An 18200-nucleotide genomic window follows, 5' to 3' on the forward strand; every position below is an offset into this window, starting at 1 on the left:
CTCGAGTCAGCCCTGTGGGGTGAGTCCTGTTCTTAGTGAGAGGTGGAGCCATGAAGTATCTTACTGCATCACACGTTTAGCAGGGACAGAGCCTGAATCCCAGGGCTTCTCCCTGGAAGCCACATGCCCTTACCCGTCACACTCATGCTTGCTGTGGAAGCCTTGCCTGTTGCCCCAGCAATTCAGAAGGAGTAGGTTTCACCATTATTTCCCACCTCCCTTGTCCCTTGACTCCCTCACCACCCACTTGTGGCTGGAGTTTCCAGGGCTCCCTGGCCTTTCCTCAGCCTGGTGCCTGCTCGTTACTCCTCCTCACCCCTGTTGCCCCCAGAGCGAAGGCTCCTGGAGCTGGTCTCCCTGGTGCCCTGCACGGACTTCAGCTCCTCTCTGCCCCCTCCCCACCCCCTGCCGCCCCGAACATGTTCTCTGTTCCAGCCACACAACACTCACCTCCATCCCTCCACTCTCCCTGCTAAAGGCTCCCTTTCTGGAGTCTGGTTCATCGACTATTCTGGTGACACCCACAGCCTGACCATGCTGTCCCAGCCCCTGGTCCTGGTGGCCTTCACTGGGCTGGCCTCTCCTCATCTTGTAGCCCTCAACGTGGAGGGGACTTCACCCAGGAGGCCTTCTCAAACCTCTGAGTCTTTGTGAGATACACCCTCCTGTGCTTCCTGGTCCTGGACCAGGTAGGCGTACCCACCTGCTGCCGAGATCCCCCTGCAGGAGCCGCCCTGTACAGGGAGGGTCACGGCTGCCATGTTCACGCTTGTCCCCTCAGCACCCTCACAGTGCATGGTAAACAGAGGCATTTAATAAATGTTTGAGCAATGAGTGGCAACTCAGTAGTCACAATTCAAAGCAGCAACGACAAACCTCAGGGGTGCCCACCCCAAGGCAGGCATCAGAGCCTGTGCTGCAGAGCTGGCTCCATGCCCAGGTGGAGGGCGCACTGCTGCTTGGAGGACTGGCTGCATCATCATCATGTATTCATGGCCCTGCGGGGCTGGAGACTCAGCCCTTTCTCTGCTGTAGTTGTCATGCCTCCAGGAAAGGCCTCCTTCACCTGTTCTTGCCCGAGGAGCCATACAGGGAGGGGATAAGTGGTTCCCTGACTGAGGACCCCTCCTGGGTGTGAGAGAGCTGACTGGGAGCAGGGCCCAGGGGTGCAGAGCCCCGAGCTGCCGGCCTCCCCATGGGAATGCAGTTCTGGGGTCAGGGCCAGCTACAGACACAACGGAAAACCTTCCCCTGCAGCCTCAGCTCCTCACCCCTGCAATCCAAAAACTGCCCTTCCTTTGTCTGTTCCCCAAGGCAGTCCCTACAGCAGCTGCGGGTACTCTCTGGGCCCCGCTTCCCACCCGCTGCAGGTGAGTTACCTGCCACACCCGGGAGTTCGAGAGGGACTAGTTACAGCAGCTCCAGGGACCAGGCCACTTCATGCCCTGGTTGGGTGAAGCCAGGGATGAGATGCCACGGCAGGTCAGAAATAGGGCTTTTCTCTCCTCAGCCCACAGAGCTTGTGTTTTCTGACTCTCCCAAGGCGAAGTGATAAAATCAGTTCAGTGTTTTCTGTGACAGAGTCTGAGAAATACACGCAAAGCTGCTTTTACCCTTCTGTTGTATTCTAGTTCACGCTTCCCTTTGAAGTTTATACACGTAGCTAGTTAGAATTGTGATTGATCCTATATATCATTTGGGATGTATATTTTTGGTTGGAAAAAATACATGGAAGTTCAGGACCTTAGTTAAGAGTGAGCATTTAGCAATCTCCTTTGGGGTCAGTTAGCATCTAAAATTATTTATCTTAGTCTTTGGATCCCACCTGTGATTTGGCTACACTCCTGGATGTCTCTAGGTGTCCTGTGACTCTTGCCAAATTCTCTGAACTGTTGACCTAAAAACATATGCTATACAGTATTTTATAAGGAGGGAGGGAGAGGAAGAAAGATAAAGTGATGAAATGGTGGTTTAATTATAAAATGATTAAGGATTATTGATTAAGTAGTCCCAGCGTTATGTGCTTAATTAATTTTAGAGCATTTATTAAATATGTACTGAGTGCGAGAAACTGTATGAATCCAGCAGTGTAGTCACATGTCACCTCTTTTTTTTTTTTTTTTTTTTTTTTTTTTTTTGCGGTACATGGGCCTCTCGCTGTTGTGGCCTCTCCTGTTGAGGAGCACAGGCTCCGGACGCACGGGCTCAGCGGCCATGGCTCACGGGCCCAGCCGCTCCACGGCATGTGGGATCTTGCCCGACCGGGGCACAAACCCGTGTCCCCTGCATTGGCAAGCGGACTATCAACCACTGCGCCACCAGGGAAGCCCTCTTTTTTGTTTTTAAATGTACTTTATTTTCTTAGATAGCGTATAGAGTCTTTTATTTTTTTAAGATTTTTTTTGACATGGGCCATTTTTAAATTCTTTATTCAGCGTGTTACAATATTGCTTCTGTTTTATGTTTTGGTTTTTCGGCCACGTGGCATGTGGGATCTTAGCTCCCCGACCAGGGATGGAACCCGCACCCCCTGCATTGGAAGGCGAAGTCTTAACCACTGTACCGCCAGGGAAGTCCCATGATGGCTTTTCTCTACCACCTTCTGCTGAAGCTTAAACTCCTTAAGATGGGAATCCTGCTTTGTTCTGGTTTTATTCTCTGTGTACAGCATACACCAGGCCTAAAATAAATGTTTATTGAATAAATCACGTTGTCACTCCCTTTCATAAATTCGTAGTCTGGTTAAATTCCAGTAAGGACTAACAATGGATTTCTTTAAATAAGGCTTGCTTCTTTTTCAGAAAGCCCTTGAGTTCCGTCTGGAAAAGCTGCTCCTTACTCACCTCCCAGCAGATAGTCCTGTACACCAGGAGCAGGGCTCAGCCCACCTGTTACAGCTCCTTAACACTATAGCATATATTGTTACTTCAGCCTTTAATGGGGATTGTAAAGTTGTAGGTTAATAGTCCATTTAACCAACTTTTTTTTACAGTGGGGATTTTGTGAGAGAATAAAATTCACATAGACTGCAGCTTGACAAAAAGCTGATGTTCTGGGACTTCCCTGGTGGCGCAGTGGATAAGACTCCGCACTCCCAGTGCAGGGGGCCTGGGTTCAATCCCTGGTCAGGGAACTAGATCCCACATGCATGCCACAACTAACAGTTAGTGCCACAACTAAGGAGCTGGCAAGCTGCAACTAAGGACCCCTGGAGCTGCAACTAAGGAGTCCACGTTCTGCAACTAAGGAGCCGGCGAGCTGCAACTAAGGAGCCCACTGGCCACAACTAAGACCTGGTGCAACCAAATAAATAAATATTAAAAAAAAAATGATGTTCCTGCCGTGTGAATGTTTGGATCCAACAGAAAAGAGATACTTGTTAAGTCTGAATCGAGGGAGGGCTTAGTTCCCCCGCTGGTGCACATTCTGGTCTCCCTTTTCATGGTGGTTGCCAGTCCCTGACTTAGGTAACATGGTCTGTAGTCACCCTCACATCTAGACTGACCATTATGAATGTCGGCGACTGGTATTTACAGATAGAAACAAACCCAAGAAATGTATAGGGTCAGCACTCAGTGGGCTCTGCTGCCATCAGAAAGAGGCCATGTGACCCTTCCAAGGAAGGACTTTTAAACCCTTGTTTCAGCCCCAGAAGATGAAGCGTGCAGCCTCCATTCAGAGAAAACACAGCGTGAATACATGGTGTGTTTTGGAGGCAGTCATTCTCCCTGAGGCTGCGCATCTCTGGAAAGGTCATGGGAGTAGTAGTAAAATATGACCTATTCTCATTTTCACTTTACTCTCAACTTTCTAGGAGCGTGTCCTGCGTAGAGAGCAAGACGGAGCTGCGTTTCGACCGACGCTGGTGTCCACCTGTGCTGACTGTAATTTTTATCCATAGGTTTGAAGACATACCTGATAGCGGGTCAGAGAGCGAAGGAGTCTCATTGCAGCTGTTCAGAGGCCTTGCTTTCTGGCTTTGAGGTCATTGACGGCTCACGGGTGTCCTCAGGCCCTAGGGGACAGGGGACAGCATCGCCAGGGAGTGTCAGTGACTTGGCGCAGACTGTCAAAACCTTTGATAACCTTAAGGTTAGTTTTTTTTTTTTTTTTTCCTACTTCTAAAACTTGATACTAATTCTGCAGTAGAACATGTGAAATAATAAACAGCCTTCGGGTCTGTAGCAGACGACTTGGAATGCCCTTCCATTTGGTTTTTATGATTTTTAAATTTAGTATAAAGTTAGCAGCATTTTGCATTTTTAATATCTTTGCTTTTTTGACATATGCACCTCCATTTTCTTTCTACACTGCATAGAGTTGCTTCTCACTTGAGTTACTATTTTCTTTCTCTGCAACCTATGATGTCTTTTGGGATTTCTGAAAGCTAACAATAAATGATAAGAGTAAAGGTGATTCTCCCAGCATCTTGCTTGGAGGGCTAGTTTGTATCTTATTTCAGAGATCACTTTCTCAAATACTCAAACATCTCTTGAAATTCAGTGTTTTATGATTATTTTAAATCTTGTTGGTGTGGGTGAATCTTGTGCTGTAGCTCATTGGAAGAGTGCAGGCTTGCCAAGAACATTATAATATTTCATCACTGGGACAGAGATCTCCTGGTGGCTGCATATTGGGTGCACTTCTGTCCCAATAAACTACCAGGGAATTAACATGATGGACCCTGGGCATGTGAAATCACTCTGGTATGTGAGTTGTTCCTCAGATATCACATTTGATTTAGTTCCCCAACTGATACCTCTTATTTATTTTTACAGTTTAAATATTTGCCATTTCCTTTTTTTTTTTTTTTTTTTTTTTTTTAAAGAGAGAGATGGTTAAAACAGTTCCACCTCACTGTTTTGTGCTCTCAAATAACACAGTGATGTTTGGTCAGGACGATGGCCTATTGGTATGGCTGTAATCCAGTACATTCCTGCCTATCCACATCATTAACAGAGTTGAAAGCTTGCGATCTTGGTACTTCAGCTGAAGGCATCATAATGTGGCACTTGGCTGCAGTATCCAGATTATTTCACTGTGTTGGACTTCATGGTGTCTCTCATCCAGGCACTGTGTGCGGTTCCTGTGTTCAGGTTTGTGGACAGCACACACACGTATCATTTTCATCGTGTGCATCGTTCACTTAGTGCAGGGTTTCTCAGCCTCAACACCATCAACATGTTGGGCCAGAGAACTGTTTGTGGAGGGGACATCCTGTGCATGGTGGGATGTTGAACAGCATCCCTGGCCTACACCCACTAGATGCCAGTAGCACCCTCTCTTACCAGTGTGACAACCAAGGTCTCCAGACATGACCCAATGGCCCCTAGCGGGGAAGGGTAAACTCACACCTGTTGAGGATAGGGTATTTGACCCTGTCCTTCCCCGTGCTCTCTGGCACACGCATAACAGCGCATGTAGCTGAAATTTCCTTAATGCCTGCACTCTTTGCCTGGGCTGCTGTCTTGCAGGAGTCAGAAAGAGGAGCCCCCTGCTCACAGGCTACCACTGAACATGGGCCGGGAAGAGCTAGGTGGGGAGGGGAACAAAAACATGGTTTCCAAACACGGCCTTATTATTTGGGGAGAAATTGTTTCCTCAGGCTTCCAACTGAGCTGTAGTCAAGTAGAGAAATAGAGCTCAAAGCCAAAAATAAATGTTTTGTTGCATTTGTCTGCCACTTTAGGTGGTGTGTGTGTGTGTTTCTATCCATGAGGGTGTGTGCCCTTGAGGACCTCACTGTATCACACACCTGCAGTGTTAATGACAGGCATTCTGTGCTAAATTGGCTTAAGAAGGTTTTCTCTCCCCCCGACGGAACATGTCTTGTTCTAGTCATAAACCTATTTATATATTTATTTGTTTTTGATCTGGTTGGGCAAAAACTATTTAGCAGGGCTTCCCTGGTGGCGCAGTGGTTGAGAGTCCGCCTGCCAATGCAGGGGACGCGGGTTCGTGCCCCGGTCTGGGAAGATCCCACATGCCGCGGAGCGGCTGGTCCCGTGAGCCATGGCCACTGACCCTGCGCGTCCGGAGCCTGTACTCCGCAACGGGAGAGGCCACAACAGTAAGAGGCCTGCGTACCGCAAATGAAGAACAAACTATTTAGCATACTCTATTGCCATGTATAAATTTTCCAAATAATCTTGTGATCTATGAAGTTAACTGTGTTTACCAAAAGGAATTTGAGAAAAAAAAAAAAAAAAGGATCTTTCTGCCCCTTCCAGGAGGGAAAGATGAGTGGATATGAAGTATAATTTTGGGGGTGTTTTGATGGTGTTTGGGGGATAACAGGACATCTGAGATGAGGGACACCCCTGAAGCATAGGGTTCCTGGGATTCACGGTTGGAGTGGAAGGAGCATGAGGAGTTAGGAGGCCCGGTCTCCATGCCAGGCTTTGCCACTTGGGGTCCATCCTCACAACCCTGCTCTGGGCCCTGGTTCCTGGGTGCAGGTCGGGCCAGGGCAGGCGGCTGAGAGGCATAAGCACCGGGGAACCAAGTGAATCGCTATGAACCGTCATCCTAGACTTGAAAGGCAGAAAACTGAGGTCTCCTTTAAAGATTACATAGATTATAATCTGACATACAAGGCTTTCCCTCAGGTAAGAGTTTTTGAACAATACAAAAGTGCAATTGCAGTCTCTTGCTCCAGGTTCTTTGAGTAGATTTATCCCACAAGCGTGTCGGTGGCTCATGTGTGCCACTGGTTTGTTGCTCCATGTTGTCTGCACCACAGTGAGCTGTTCTGATTCGCTGGATCACAGACGAGTTCCTCCTCATCCTTTCCCAGGATCTGTTGACTCTTTTTGTCAACAGACTTCTTTCGCTTTGTTGCTGCTGCCTCTGCAGCCAACAAAGAGTTGACTCCCATGGGGATTTCTGTCTCCCCACATCTCCCTCCTCCCCCTGCCCAGCGCCAGAAGCCCTGACCAGTGGAAGAGGCCTGGTCTAAGGAGGATTCCCCAAGCAGGTTCCCTTGAACAGAAGTTTCTCAGGATGGAAATGGGTGTCCAGTATGGAAAAAGTGTCTGTGGTCAAGTCAATATGGGTTAAACAACATTGAAATGGTTTCTTTACTGCAGGCCTTCTCAGAGCCTTTAGCATGCTAACATGCATGGATAGGTCTCCAGAGAGGGAAGTGGTATGCAGCATTCTCTGGCCTCTTGACCAAAGATTTCTTCTTTCAAGCTGTACCTTTCTGGGGCGTGCTTATCTAGTGGAAGGAGTTTTGTAACCAAGCAAAAGGGCTCTTTTGCCCACAGTGCAGAAAGCCTACTCTGACAGTGGGTGTCTGCAGCAAAGTCAGAGTTTATTTTCAGGACACCAAGCAAAGGAGTGGGAGACAAGCCTCAGATCCACTCCAGTTTGGTCTTTGAGTTAAAGGGGGGAAGAACAGTGAAGCTAGGGTTAATCATCGTGTTGTGACATTTCTGTGACATTTCTTAATCGTAGTTTTGGGAGTCAGTATGTCTCTGGTTTACGATTTTCAGGCCAGGTGGTCCATGGATGGGGGGGGTCTGTTGCTCATCTTACCCTGGAGAAACAACCTGAGTTTGTACCTTAACAGTGATATCGGCAACAGCAGTTTAGTGCGTTAGCGATGTTATTGACGATAGCCGTCTTAGTCACCTGACTCTGGCTGAGGAGTGTTTAGTTAGCACACAGTTGAGGTTAGAGGGGACAAGAAAGGGAATAAAGTTTGGGACAGAGAGATTAATCATAAACTCGGCAGGAGAACTAGGTTTTAGAGGGCCTTGGTTTCCTTAATTCCTTGAAGGAACCAAGGAATTAGAGGAAGGTGTTCTGTAAATTCTCATCGAGTGAATCCACGGAGGCTTGGTCCTGTTGCTCTCGCCTGCAGTGCGATTGCTTCCCTGTCCCCATAAACTCCCCTCTTCTCTCACCGTGCAGCTTTCTTAGTTTCCTGTGACTCCTCTAGCTAGTGATGCCGCCACCCCATCTCTGAAGCCTTAATTCAGTTAGTCTGCACCGCTTGGTTATAACATACGCAACCTGAAATACTTGCTTATGTTTCTTACGCCCCTTTCTCTGATCTATTTCAATGCAGGGCCCGTTTGTTACATAACTTAAGTTTTTCCGAAGGATCCAGCATGGTGCCTGGCATGTAGTAGATAATTACGACTTTCTTTTGGCTTATGTTTTTAGTTTTGTAATGACACGCAGAGACACGTAACTCTGCAGAGTTAGACTGAGGGCTAAACTGGAAGCCTGGACAGAACCAAGGTGATGCCCATGAAGCACTTGTTTTCCGCTCCTGGCACACGTACCCTGTGTGTCTGTAAGTTATCTCCTAGTTCACAGCTGGACAATTGCCACCTGATATTTCATAAATAGTCTGAGTACTATGATGACCTGCTAAGAAACAGTAGTGATGGCAGAGGTCAAGGGCTTTGGCCTTGAGGTCATACATCAGAGGGAACCCTTCACACCTAAGCCTTGGCTTTTTGAGTGGCTGGTCATGAGAGCTGCTCCTCAGGAAGGACCTGATGTCACATACTGGGGGGAGGGGAGTCCCACCAGAACGGTGGCACTCAGCTCTCTGGGCTGAGCTGCAGAGGTATCAGAGGGTTTGGGGTGAGGAGGCAAGAAGGGAGACAGGGAAGGAGACAAGGCCTTGCCACGTCAGTGTCACGGAAGGTGGCTTGGGTGCCTCAGAAAGGCTGGAACCTAAAGCTGAGGATCCATCTCAAAGCCTTGGCTTTGGGATCGAACAGGTCACCTCGTGGCTGTAAGCCACAGGGACATGGCAATTTCTCAGGGCTGTCCTGAAGATTAACTGAAGGCACGCCGCGAAAGCTGGGGTTGGAGAAGCTCAGCTGACCCTGGAGTGCACTTTCACTCGGTCCGCACCGAGTGGTGGATGCTGACCGCAGAAGGAGCAGGGAGGACAGGAGCAGGCGGAGGCGCTGTTTGGTTCGCCCACAAGGAGTCACTGAGTCTCTCGGGAAGGTCCCTGTTTGCTCTGAGCTGAAGGGGGTCCTTCAGTTGTTGCAGCTAATCGTTGCTGTAAGGGATGTAGCCACGGCACACGTGCAACCTGTTTTGTGTGGCCCCAGCCCTGCTGTGGTGTCTGCTGCTCATTTATCATGAACCTGTGGGTGACGGATGGAGGGATACTGTGCATGCCAATAAAAATAGCCAGGCTGACGTGTTTGCAAAGAGCAAAGAAATGCAAACCAAAGATGTGGATGGTGTTTTATCACATCCATCCTAATCATTGAGCCACATGAGCTGTGAGAGCATCTTATGTCATCCCTGAAAGACCTCCCTGGGATGCACCTGCTTGGCTGGTCTTCGTGAGTTTGCCTTAAACCCTTATTCAGAACCCAGGACATGTGCTCATGGGGTGTTTCTCCCTGTTTACAATTGGTAATGAGGCTGATAAAGTGGATGCACCCACGTGGGGGGATTCAGAGAGGGCCTGTCCTGTCTCACAAGGGTTATACTTTCCCTTTGAGGTCACTTGCCCTAGGAACACGCTTCTGTGACAGTCCCTATGGCTTGTTAAATGATTCTAAGAAAATGATCACTTCTGTTATCTCCTTGTTATTTGTATGTAAAATCATTATGAATAGGCTTAGTCAGTTCAGTTTGAGGAAGTGAGGGGGCCTTTTACTTTATTATAGATGGAAAAAGTAATAGATTTCTCTCTCTCTCTCTGTGTGCGTGTGTAGTTTAGATATTAAGTATTTATTGTAAATAGTTGTCTGAGTTGATAGTGATGATGGTTGACGGTTGCACAATTCTGTGACTATAACAAAAACTATTGAATTGTAGACTTTATTTATTTTTTTCTTTTTTTTTTTTTGCGGTACGTGTGCCTCTCATTGCTGTGGCCTCTCCCGTTGCGGAGCACGGGCTCCGGACGCGCAGGCTCAGCGGCCATGGCTCATGGGCCCAGCCGCTCCGCGGCATGTGGGATCTTCCTGGACTGGGGCATGAACCCGTGTCCTCTGCATCGGCAGGTGGACTCTCAACCACTGCACCACCAGGGAAGCCCTGAATTATAGACTTTAGATAGTGAGTTGCATGGTACGTGAATTATATCTCCATAAAGCTGCAACACAAATAAGTAAATAGTAATCTGAAGGCTGGCTCTGAAATGTGGATGTAAAGTAAGTTTTTTTAAAAAGGACTTTTCAAGTTGTGTCTGTATTTTGAGAGGTGTGTGTGTTTCCTTCAATTAGGAGGAAGCACATCACATATAAATTGACAACTCTTCCTTAGAGAAGAATTCCAGCTAATAGATTGTAGAAGGAGTGAGGGAAAGAAAAATCACCTTTAGAGCATCACAGTAATAAGTGCTACAGGCAAGATCCATCACTGAATTCTAAAATCAGCAGGTAGAAGTTTAAGGAGAAACAGGACATTTGCATAGCCTCCAAGCATCTCCCCTTAGATATTTATTCATTTTAAAAGGAAGAATAGTTAGGAAGTTCCCTGGTGGTTAGGATTCCGGGCTTATACTGCCATGGCCCAGGGTTCAACCTCTGGTTGGGGAACTGAGATCCCACAAGCCATGCGGCACAGCCAAAAAATAAAGAAAGGGAAGAATAGTAACTCGACAGTGGAAAACCTAGCAGAGCCCACCTTCACCAAATGCTGATGGTTAGCATCACAATTAAGAAAACCAGCGGTATCATGTACCACCCTCTACCCCGTGTTACGTGCAGAGAAGGGCATATCGCCTCTGTGGGTTTCTTCCCTCAAATCCTAAACCTCAGTCATCTCGTGAGAAAACATTAGACAAATCCAAATTCAAGGACATTTTACAAAATACCTAACCAGGACACTTCAAAAATGTCCCAGACTGGAGGAGACTAAATGTGCATGGGATCCCGGAACAGGAAAAGGACATCTGAGTAAAATCTGCAGCGTGGTTAATAGTACCGTGCCAGTGTTAATCTCTTAGTTTTGGTAACTGGACCACGGTTCATATAAGATGCTAAGTAATGTTAGGGGAAGCTGGGATGGACGTATGGGGACTATCTGAACTGTCTTTCCCACTCTGTTTAAGTCTAAACTTGTTTCAAAATAAAACATTTTAATACATATGTATACAATATTATGTTTATATTATTTTTATGTAATATAAATATGCTTGTTATTGTTATATATTACGTGTGAATTGAAGTGGAAAGGTTAGTCCAGCTCATTTAATTGGCATCATCAGGTAGTAAAGTACTGCACATGAAATAAATTTCCCCAAATACCAAATATCTTCTTCCTTTGACTTTCTGATGGCACTTTACCACCCCATGGTGACACTTTTCTTGCCTTATCAGCCTCGATTATTAAACTCACTTAGGTCGCTTAGGGCTCAGGAATCTGAGGTTTCAGTGGTTCTACACTCTGTGGCTTAGAGATTTTGCGCCTGGTTTTTACAGGTGTGTGTTTTGTTTGTTGTTTTGCCTCCAGTATTCGCAGGCTGTCCACTTTTCTGTTCTTATCGCTTCTGGATGCCTTTCTTTTTCTGTAATAATTACCGTTCCTATTTTCCTCTAATATCCGGCTTCTACTTTTCTCTAAGATTTTGTTAGCAGAAATCATCTATTTGGGAGTGTGAATGCCTGTGCCGATCCGCTAGCTTGGGGTGGGTGCCTGGCCTGCCCGTGGCAGGTCACAGCCAGGGCGACCTCTGCCCCACACAGCTGGCTGTCCCTGTTCACGCAGAGATGTCACATGTGTGGTTGGGGTCAAGGGCGTTGTCCCCCTGCCATTCTCTAACTGTGACTCTGGGCCAGTCCCTTCACTCTATGCCTCAGTTCCCTCTTATGTAAAATGGGCTACTCACAACGTCTGTTTCCTGGGTGCTTGTGAGGACTAAACAAAGTAATACAGGAAAGAGCTTAGAACTCAGAATGGGCCTCAGTAGGTTATATGTGGTCTGGCTACATGCTCCTGTCTGCCATGTTCAACCTGGGTTTCAAGTTTGGGAAGCAAGGGATGTTCCTCCTGGTCTGAGGACAGCTTGCTCAGTAGTTATGTTCAGCAGACTGACCAGGCAAAGCAGGACTTTTCTGATGTTGTTTCCTCCTCGTTTCTCAGAAAAGAGGTTTCCCTGCTCCCTCCCTTGACAGTTATGAAAAAAGGACAGCTGTTGGCTTAGAAGTGATTTATCTTGTGAAGAGAAATAGCCTTGAAGAAAAAACTATTTTATAGCTCAGTGTCATGTATTCTGAAGAGGATATAGGGTGTATGTGTTGAAATGTGTTAAAAACAAATGCAAAGGCACCCAAGCGTGTTAGAGAAATCGTTATAATCTTCCCTCCAGAGCCCACATCCGAGATGGGAGCAAGCGTGGGTAATCTGGGAAGATGAAGAGTTTGCTCCTGGCTGTTCTCCAGGGGATCTCGGGTTTCCCAGGCAACAGCCAGCACACTCCTTGGCTCGGAGAGTCCTCTGTCCTGGAGACCTTAGCTGGTCTTGGTGAAGCTCCCGTTGGTGCCGGTGTCCAGTGGTGCCACTTAAAGGAACCAGGAGGTGACCATAACTGCTTGGGTCACTTCAGGGGAACAAGGCAGAGGAGATCAGAGTGCCAGGATTATTCCTGGGTCCTCTTTGTGCCAGGAAAGGAGGCCAGAGAGAGGCTGCATGGTGGTCAGGGGCCAGGAGCCCCACAGTCTGACCCTCGCTGTTGACAGTCACTTCTGCCTTGCAGCGTCGATATGAGGATTAATGGAGATCAGGTGTGTGAGACCGTGGGCATGGCGTGGATAAGGACCTGACAGTGTTCGTTGGCACGTCCTGGGCACTGAGGCATTTCCACATCGTGGCAGCCACTATCATTAGAACAGTAGCTTTGACCCACTGTGCCTGCAGAGAGGCTGCCCTACAAGTCAGTTGCTCAGTTTGGGCGTGTCCCCCAGAGTCCCCAGAATCTAAACCCCTCTTCCTGGTAAAGGCTTTTTGGGGTCTGAGATGACAGCAGCTGCTCAGAGGGAGAGACGGGCCTTTAATAGGTTGGCAAACATTTCACAGAGGTATCTGCTTGACAAAAACCAGTATGTGAGACGTTTTAACCGGATTAAAACGAAGCTGGAAAATAGTTAAAGGAAAGTTGCTGGGGGGAGGGGGTGGACAAACCCACCCACCGTCCCACCGTTGCTTAGCGGGACCCCCGTGGAGCACAAGAGGCTCCCCCTACAGATCGAGGGAATGTCGAGATATGAGAAAGTTTCCATCAGGGCAGACAGATTTCTCTAAGATTTTTGTTTCATTTGTTTTTAAGTTAGAATCAGTACAGTTTCCCCCAGAAAAGGAAAGTAGCTGAGGAAGAAACAGAATGACAAAGAGCCACATCTTCACAGTACAATGAAATGATCTGCTGCTGGGTCCCTGTGCTGCAGGAACCACCCTGCCACAGGGGGGCCTGGGTCCACAGCTGGCATCCTCCCCAACCCCCAGTCCCCACTCCCTGGATGAAGCTGCTGTGAGTGTGCGGAGTGAGCACCATTCAGACCATTAGGAGTCCCACTCACGGATCCTGCTCTACACTTGACATGTGACCCCGGTGAGCCCCGGAGCTCCCTGAGCACAGTCTCCTAGACAGTTGTGAGCATCCCAGCTCCGACAACACACGTCCTTGCTCCCTGAGGTTCTTTTGTGGGCAGCTCTGCGGGACATGCATTAGAATGGGGTACAGGCCCTGCAGCCTCTGTTTGCCAACGGTGTGGCCTTGAGCTGCCCATCTGTAAAGAGCCCTGCCCCCGGCCCCCTGAGACAGCCCGGTCCCCACGGGCAATCCCAGTCCCCACTGGCCCTCCCACCCCTTCCTTCACAGCCAAGACCTTTCAGAGAGGGGATGCAGTGGCTGACTGGAGTGGCCTTGACTCCTGTCCAGGGACTCCTTTGCAGCGGGTGTATGCTCTCTGGTGTCCGATAGGTTTGAGAGTCACTTTTGCATATTTGTGGCTCTAGAAGCTTGAAACATCATCCAGATGCAAAGCCAGCACACCGTGAGGAATTCCTAAGAAGCAGATGGCCTGTTCTTCAAGTGCATCAGGTGTACTTGAGGAGAGGAAGATACTTAGGAGCAAGCTGATGCCAAGAGATGCCTGAAAACACAGGGCTGGGCAAGAGCAGACGCCCGGTGGCTGTCCAGTCTGTGATCAAGGACTTTAAATGATCGTATGCACTGGTTTCAGAACCCGAGAGAATAGGGACCAGATGTTTCAGTGTTAAGGACCAGTGTTTACTGAGCACTCCCCAACACTGCAGGCGTGTGTGGAGCCAAGTGTGGTCAACGCACGCACGCTCACACACGCAAGCCCTCACCCACGGCAGACATCGCCAGCCCCCATGGGTCCCCTCCCTCGGGGCTAGGACGTGGCCTCGTCATCCTTCTCAGTTCAGCATTCTAGGAGGTCAGTGCCTTGGGATTAGAGCTGATCAAAAATACCTCTGACTGGCCTTACATGTGTCTCCTCATTCTGCCCTTATGATTCAATCCCATTTAACAAAGGAGGAAACTGAGGCTCAGAGAGATTCCCATACTATTATGTGGTAGAACCAGGATTCAGTCCGTGACAGTCTGATTTCAAAGCCAGTGCCTTTAATCACTGTGTTACACTTGTTCTCTAGACTTAACGTTTGAAAAGTGCTCAGAGAGGGCTTCCTTGGTGGCGCAGTGGTTAAGAATCCACCTGCCAATGCAGGGGTCACCGGTTCGAGCCCTGGTTCGGAAAGATCTCACACGCTGCGCAGCAACTAAGGCCGTGCACTTCAACTACTGAGCCTGCGCTCTAGGGCCCGTGAACCACAACTACTGAGCCCACGTGCCACAACTACTGAAGCCCATGCGCCTAGAGCCTGTGCTCCGCAACAAGAGAAGCCACCTCAATGAGAAGCCCGCACACCGCAACGAAGAGTAAGCTCCTGTTCACCGCAACTAGAGAAAGCTTGTGTGCAGCAATGAAGATCCAACACAGCCAAATATAAAATAAAATAAATAAATAAAGACTAAAAAAAAGAAAAGAAAAGTGGTCAGAGAATCTGTTCACTATTCCATCGTGTCTTTACAAGATTGGTGACAGACAGTCCCTGGAGCCTAAGGGTTTGGCTTAGAGGGTCTCAACCCTCCACACCCCCCTGCCGCTCCAGGCTGTATCCATCCTACCCTTGGGCCATCAGTTGGCCCCTGAAAAGGCTGTGTTCCCCTAGAGAAGCAAGCCTGCCACCACTACCACCACCAAAGCCATTTACACACACACACACACACAGACACACACACACCTGCTAGGGAAGACCTTGGGAATCTTGCTGGCCTGTCACGTGGACGCACACACTTTTTTCTGGGGCTGTGGGGGTCACTTCATGTGTGTGGTAGTGGATTTTTTTTTTCCATTTGAGATCATTGGCCCCATTGGCAACACGTTCTGAAGCTTAACTCAGTCAATACCAAGAGGTGCTTTAAAATAATTTTACTGTATGCCATTGACAATTAGAGCATCTTGCCCCTGTTAATAATGCCAATTTTTTCTGAGCTACAAGCAGATTTTACCTAGGTACTGCTGTTTGCTCGGACATGATACTCCCTGATTTGGCCAGCTCTTTTGGCATGTATATTTTCACTTCTTGAATGAATACGAGCATTCGAATTTAATGGGTGCATTGCATCAGATTCCCAAATTACACAACTCTTTAGAATCTTTATTTCTTTTATTGAATACAGTACAGGCCTGAAATCTAACTTAGGATGTGATCTGGGTTATATCCTTACCCTAAGGCACTAAGTGACATTTATTTTATTTAAATTTTATTATTTAAAATTTCTGAAATAATATCTAGCCTCCTACAGTGTATTCCAGTGCTTAACGATTCTTACGCTAGGAAATTGCTTTTGAAGCCTAATAAGTCTGTCTTTTCCCCTGGATGCTGTCAGTTGCTATCTCAGTGGTGGTTGGTTCCTAGATTACCAGATCATATTAAGAATAAGAGTACATTTATTAAGGATACACTGAGCGCCAGGAGCAATGCTAGGCTTTCTACTTGCGTATTCATAAATCCTTACAATATGTCTTCAAGAAAAGTGTTTTCACTCTCATTTCACACAGGAGAGAACCGAGGTGAGGGATTTGAACAGGGGTCTCCAAACCAGTAAGTAGTCGAGGATTTGAACCCTGGTTTGTGAGAAATGAAAGCCTTGCCCTTTCTACTATCCCTGGGGGTACTTTTTTTTTTAATTGAAGTATAGTTGCTGTACAATATTATATAAGTTACAGAAGTACAATATAGTGATGGTATATTTTTAAAGGTTATGCTCCATTTGTAGTTATTGTAAACGACTGTCTGTATTCCCTGTGTTGTGCTATATGTGACAGTGTTGAGTCTTGCCTTGTCTCTTCTAGGTCAGCTAATTCCCGCAAATGAATAAGAAGGGCTAGGTCTGTAAGCTCGTCCCTCCGATTGTCCTGCTGTATGAGAACAGCTCACCTTCACAGAGAGCTTGAGAACCTTCGCTTAGTGTTTGAGTGTGGATTGGCAGCTAGTTTGTGTAACAACAGCTTTATTGAGATATAATCCACCCTTTTAGAGTGTATAATTTGGTGGTTTTTAGTATGTTTGGAAGGTTGTACAACCATCACCACGGTCAGAACGTTTTCATCACCCCAAAAAGAAACCCCACACCGGTTAGAGTCACTCCCCATTCCCTTGTGTCCCTCGCCACTGGCAACCACTAATCTCCTTTCTGTCGCTGTGGATTCGCCTTTTGTGGATATTTTATACAGATGGAATCCCACCATATGTGACCTTTTGTGTCTGGCTTCTTTCACTGAATGAGTTTTCAAGGTTCATCCACGTTGTCGTGTTTGTCAGTGCTTCATCCCTTTGGATAGCTGAGTAATATTTCGTTCTGTAGATATACCCCATTTTGTTGATCCATTCATCAGCTGATGGACATCTGAGTTGTTTGTACTAAAAAGTAGAAGCTGTTAGGGCACATTCACATACAGGTCTTTGTGTGGTTTATTTTCCATTATCATGCTGCCGGTTTTTTTTTTTTTTTGGCTACATCGGGTCTTTGTTGCTGTGCGCGGGCTTTCTCTAAGTGTGGCAAGTGGGTGCTACTCTTCATTGCAGTGCGCGGGCTTCTCATTGCCGTGGCTTCTCTTTGTGGCAGAGCATGGGCTCTAGGCACGTGGGCTTCAGTAGTTGTGGCACGTGGGCTCAGTAGTTGTGGCTCGCAGGCTCAGTAGCTGTGGTGCACAGGCTTAGTTGCTCCATGGCATGTGCAATCTTCATGGACCAGGGCTCGAACCTGTGTCCCCGGCGTCGGCAGGCGGATTCTTAATCACTGCACCACCAGGGAAGCCCCAGCGAGTTCATTTTTAACTCATCCTGAGTGGTTCGGTAAGCCTTCCATTTGGTTGCGCCATTTGTTGTGTGACAGCAAATTGCAACAGCAGCTGACTTGTTTGAATCACGTAGTGAGGTCATGTTGCCTGAGTGAGCTCCTACGGTCTGTGTTTTTCTCGTAGACCTGCCCGTCGTGCAGAATCATGTTTGCTCCCAAATTGGAAGCTGGCGCTGAAGGCGGAGCAGTCCAGAATGGCTGTCAGGAGGAGCCCAAGAAGAGCACCAAGGTAACCTGCTCTGGGCTGTAGTCCCTGTCAGTGCCTCTCCTGGTGCAGCCACCTGAGGGGACATCCTGTCTGGTCAGCTTCTCAGTTCCAAGGGCAACTCCTCTTGGGTGACACCATTGCATACCTTCGAGTCCTCTGGGTTTTGAACAGACCGATAAATAGCAGGATGGATGCTGACCTGCATGGGATACCCTGACGGGCAGTGAGACCTGTGGAGCTGGAAGCTGGACTCAGTGGCTGGTGGGATGTGGATGTGGAAGGAGAAGAGGGGAACCCTTAGGGTGAAAGGTGGGGCATGAGGAGGGCTTGGGTTAGGCCAGCAGCAAGGGCAGTGCAAAGAAGTGTCGCCTGGAGACCAGACCCAGGAGCCTCCAAGCAAGCTTCTGAATCAGGCGACTCTCCAGGGAGGCGCAGATCTGTCATCCTCATCCTCGGGTCGTTGGCCCATGGACCTGCACGATGCTGGGTCATTCCACGTCGTTTGTGTCCAGTCACCCCTTCTTTTTTTTTAACTGGAGTACAGTTGTTTTACAATGTTGTGTTAGTTTCTCCTGGAGAATGAAGTGAATCAACTGTATGTATACATAT

At 47.8% G+C, this 18200-nt stretch overlaps 1 protein-coding gene across 3 annotated transcripts in view; it reads left to right on the forward strand.

The window, feature by feature from the left end:
- ADCY9 (adenylate cyclase 9) overlaps positions 1-18200 on the forward strand; it is a 176647-nt gene that overhangs the window by 125770 nt on the left and 32677 nt on the right. For all 3 annotated transcript variants that reach the window (XM_027117551.1, XM_027117553.1, XM_027117552.1), the window contains 2 exons: positions 3902-4092; positions 17508-17612. In XM_027117551.1, the coding sequence (XP_026973352.1) occupies positions 3902-4092; positions 17508-17612 (296 nt within the window). The remainder of the gene's footprint in view (positions 1-3901; positions 4093-17507; positions 17613-18200) is intronic.

This window comes from Aethalodelphis obliquidens, unplaced genomic scaffold (genome assembly GCF_003676395.1).
Source record: "Aethalodelphis obliquidens isolate GAN/ISIS:26980383/991018 unplaced genomic scaffold, ASM367639v1 scaffold18, whole genome shotgun sequence".
Lineage (NCBI taxonomy): Eukaryota > Metazoa > Chordata > Mammalia > Artiodactyla > Delphinidae > Aethalodelphis > Aethalodelphis obliquidens.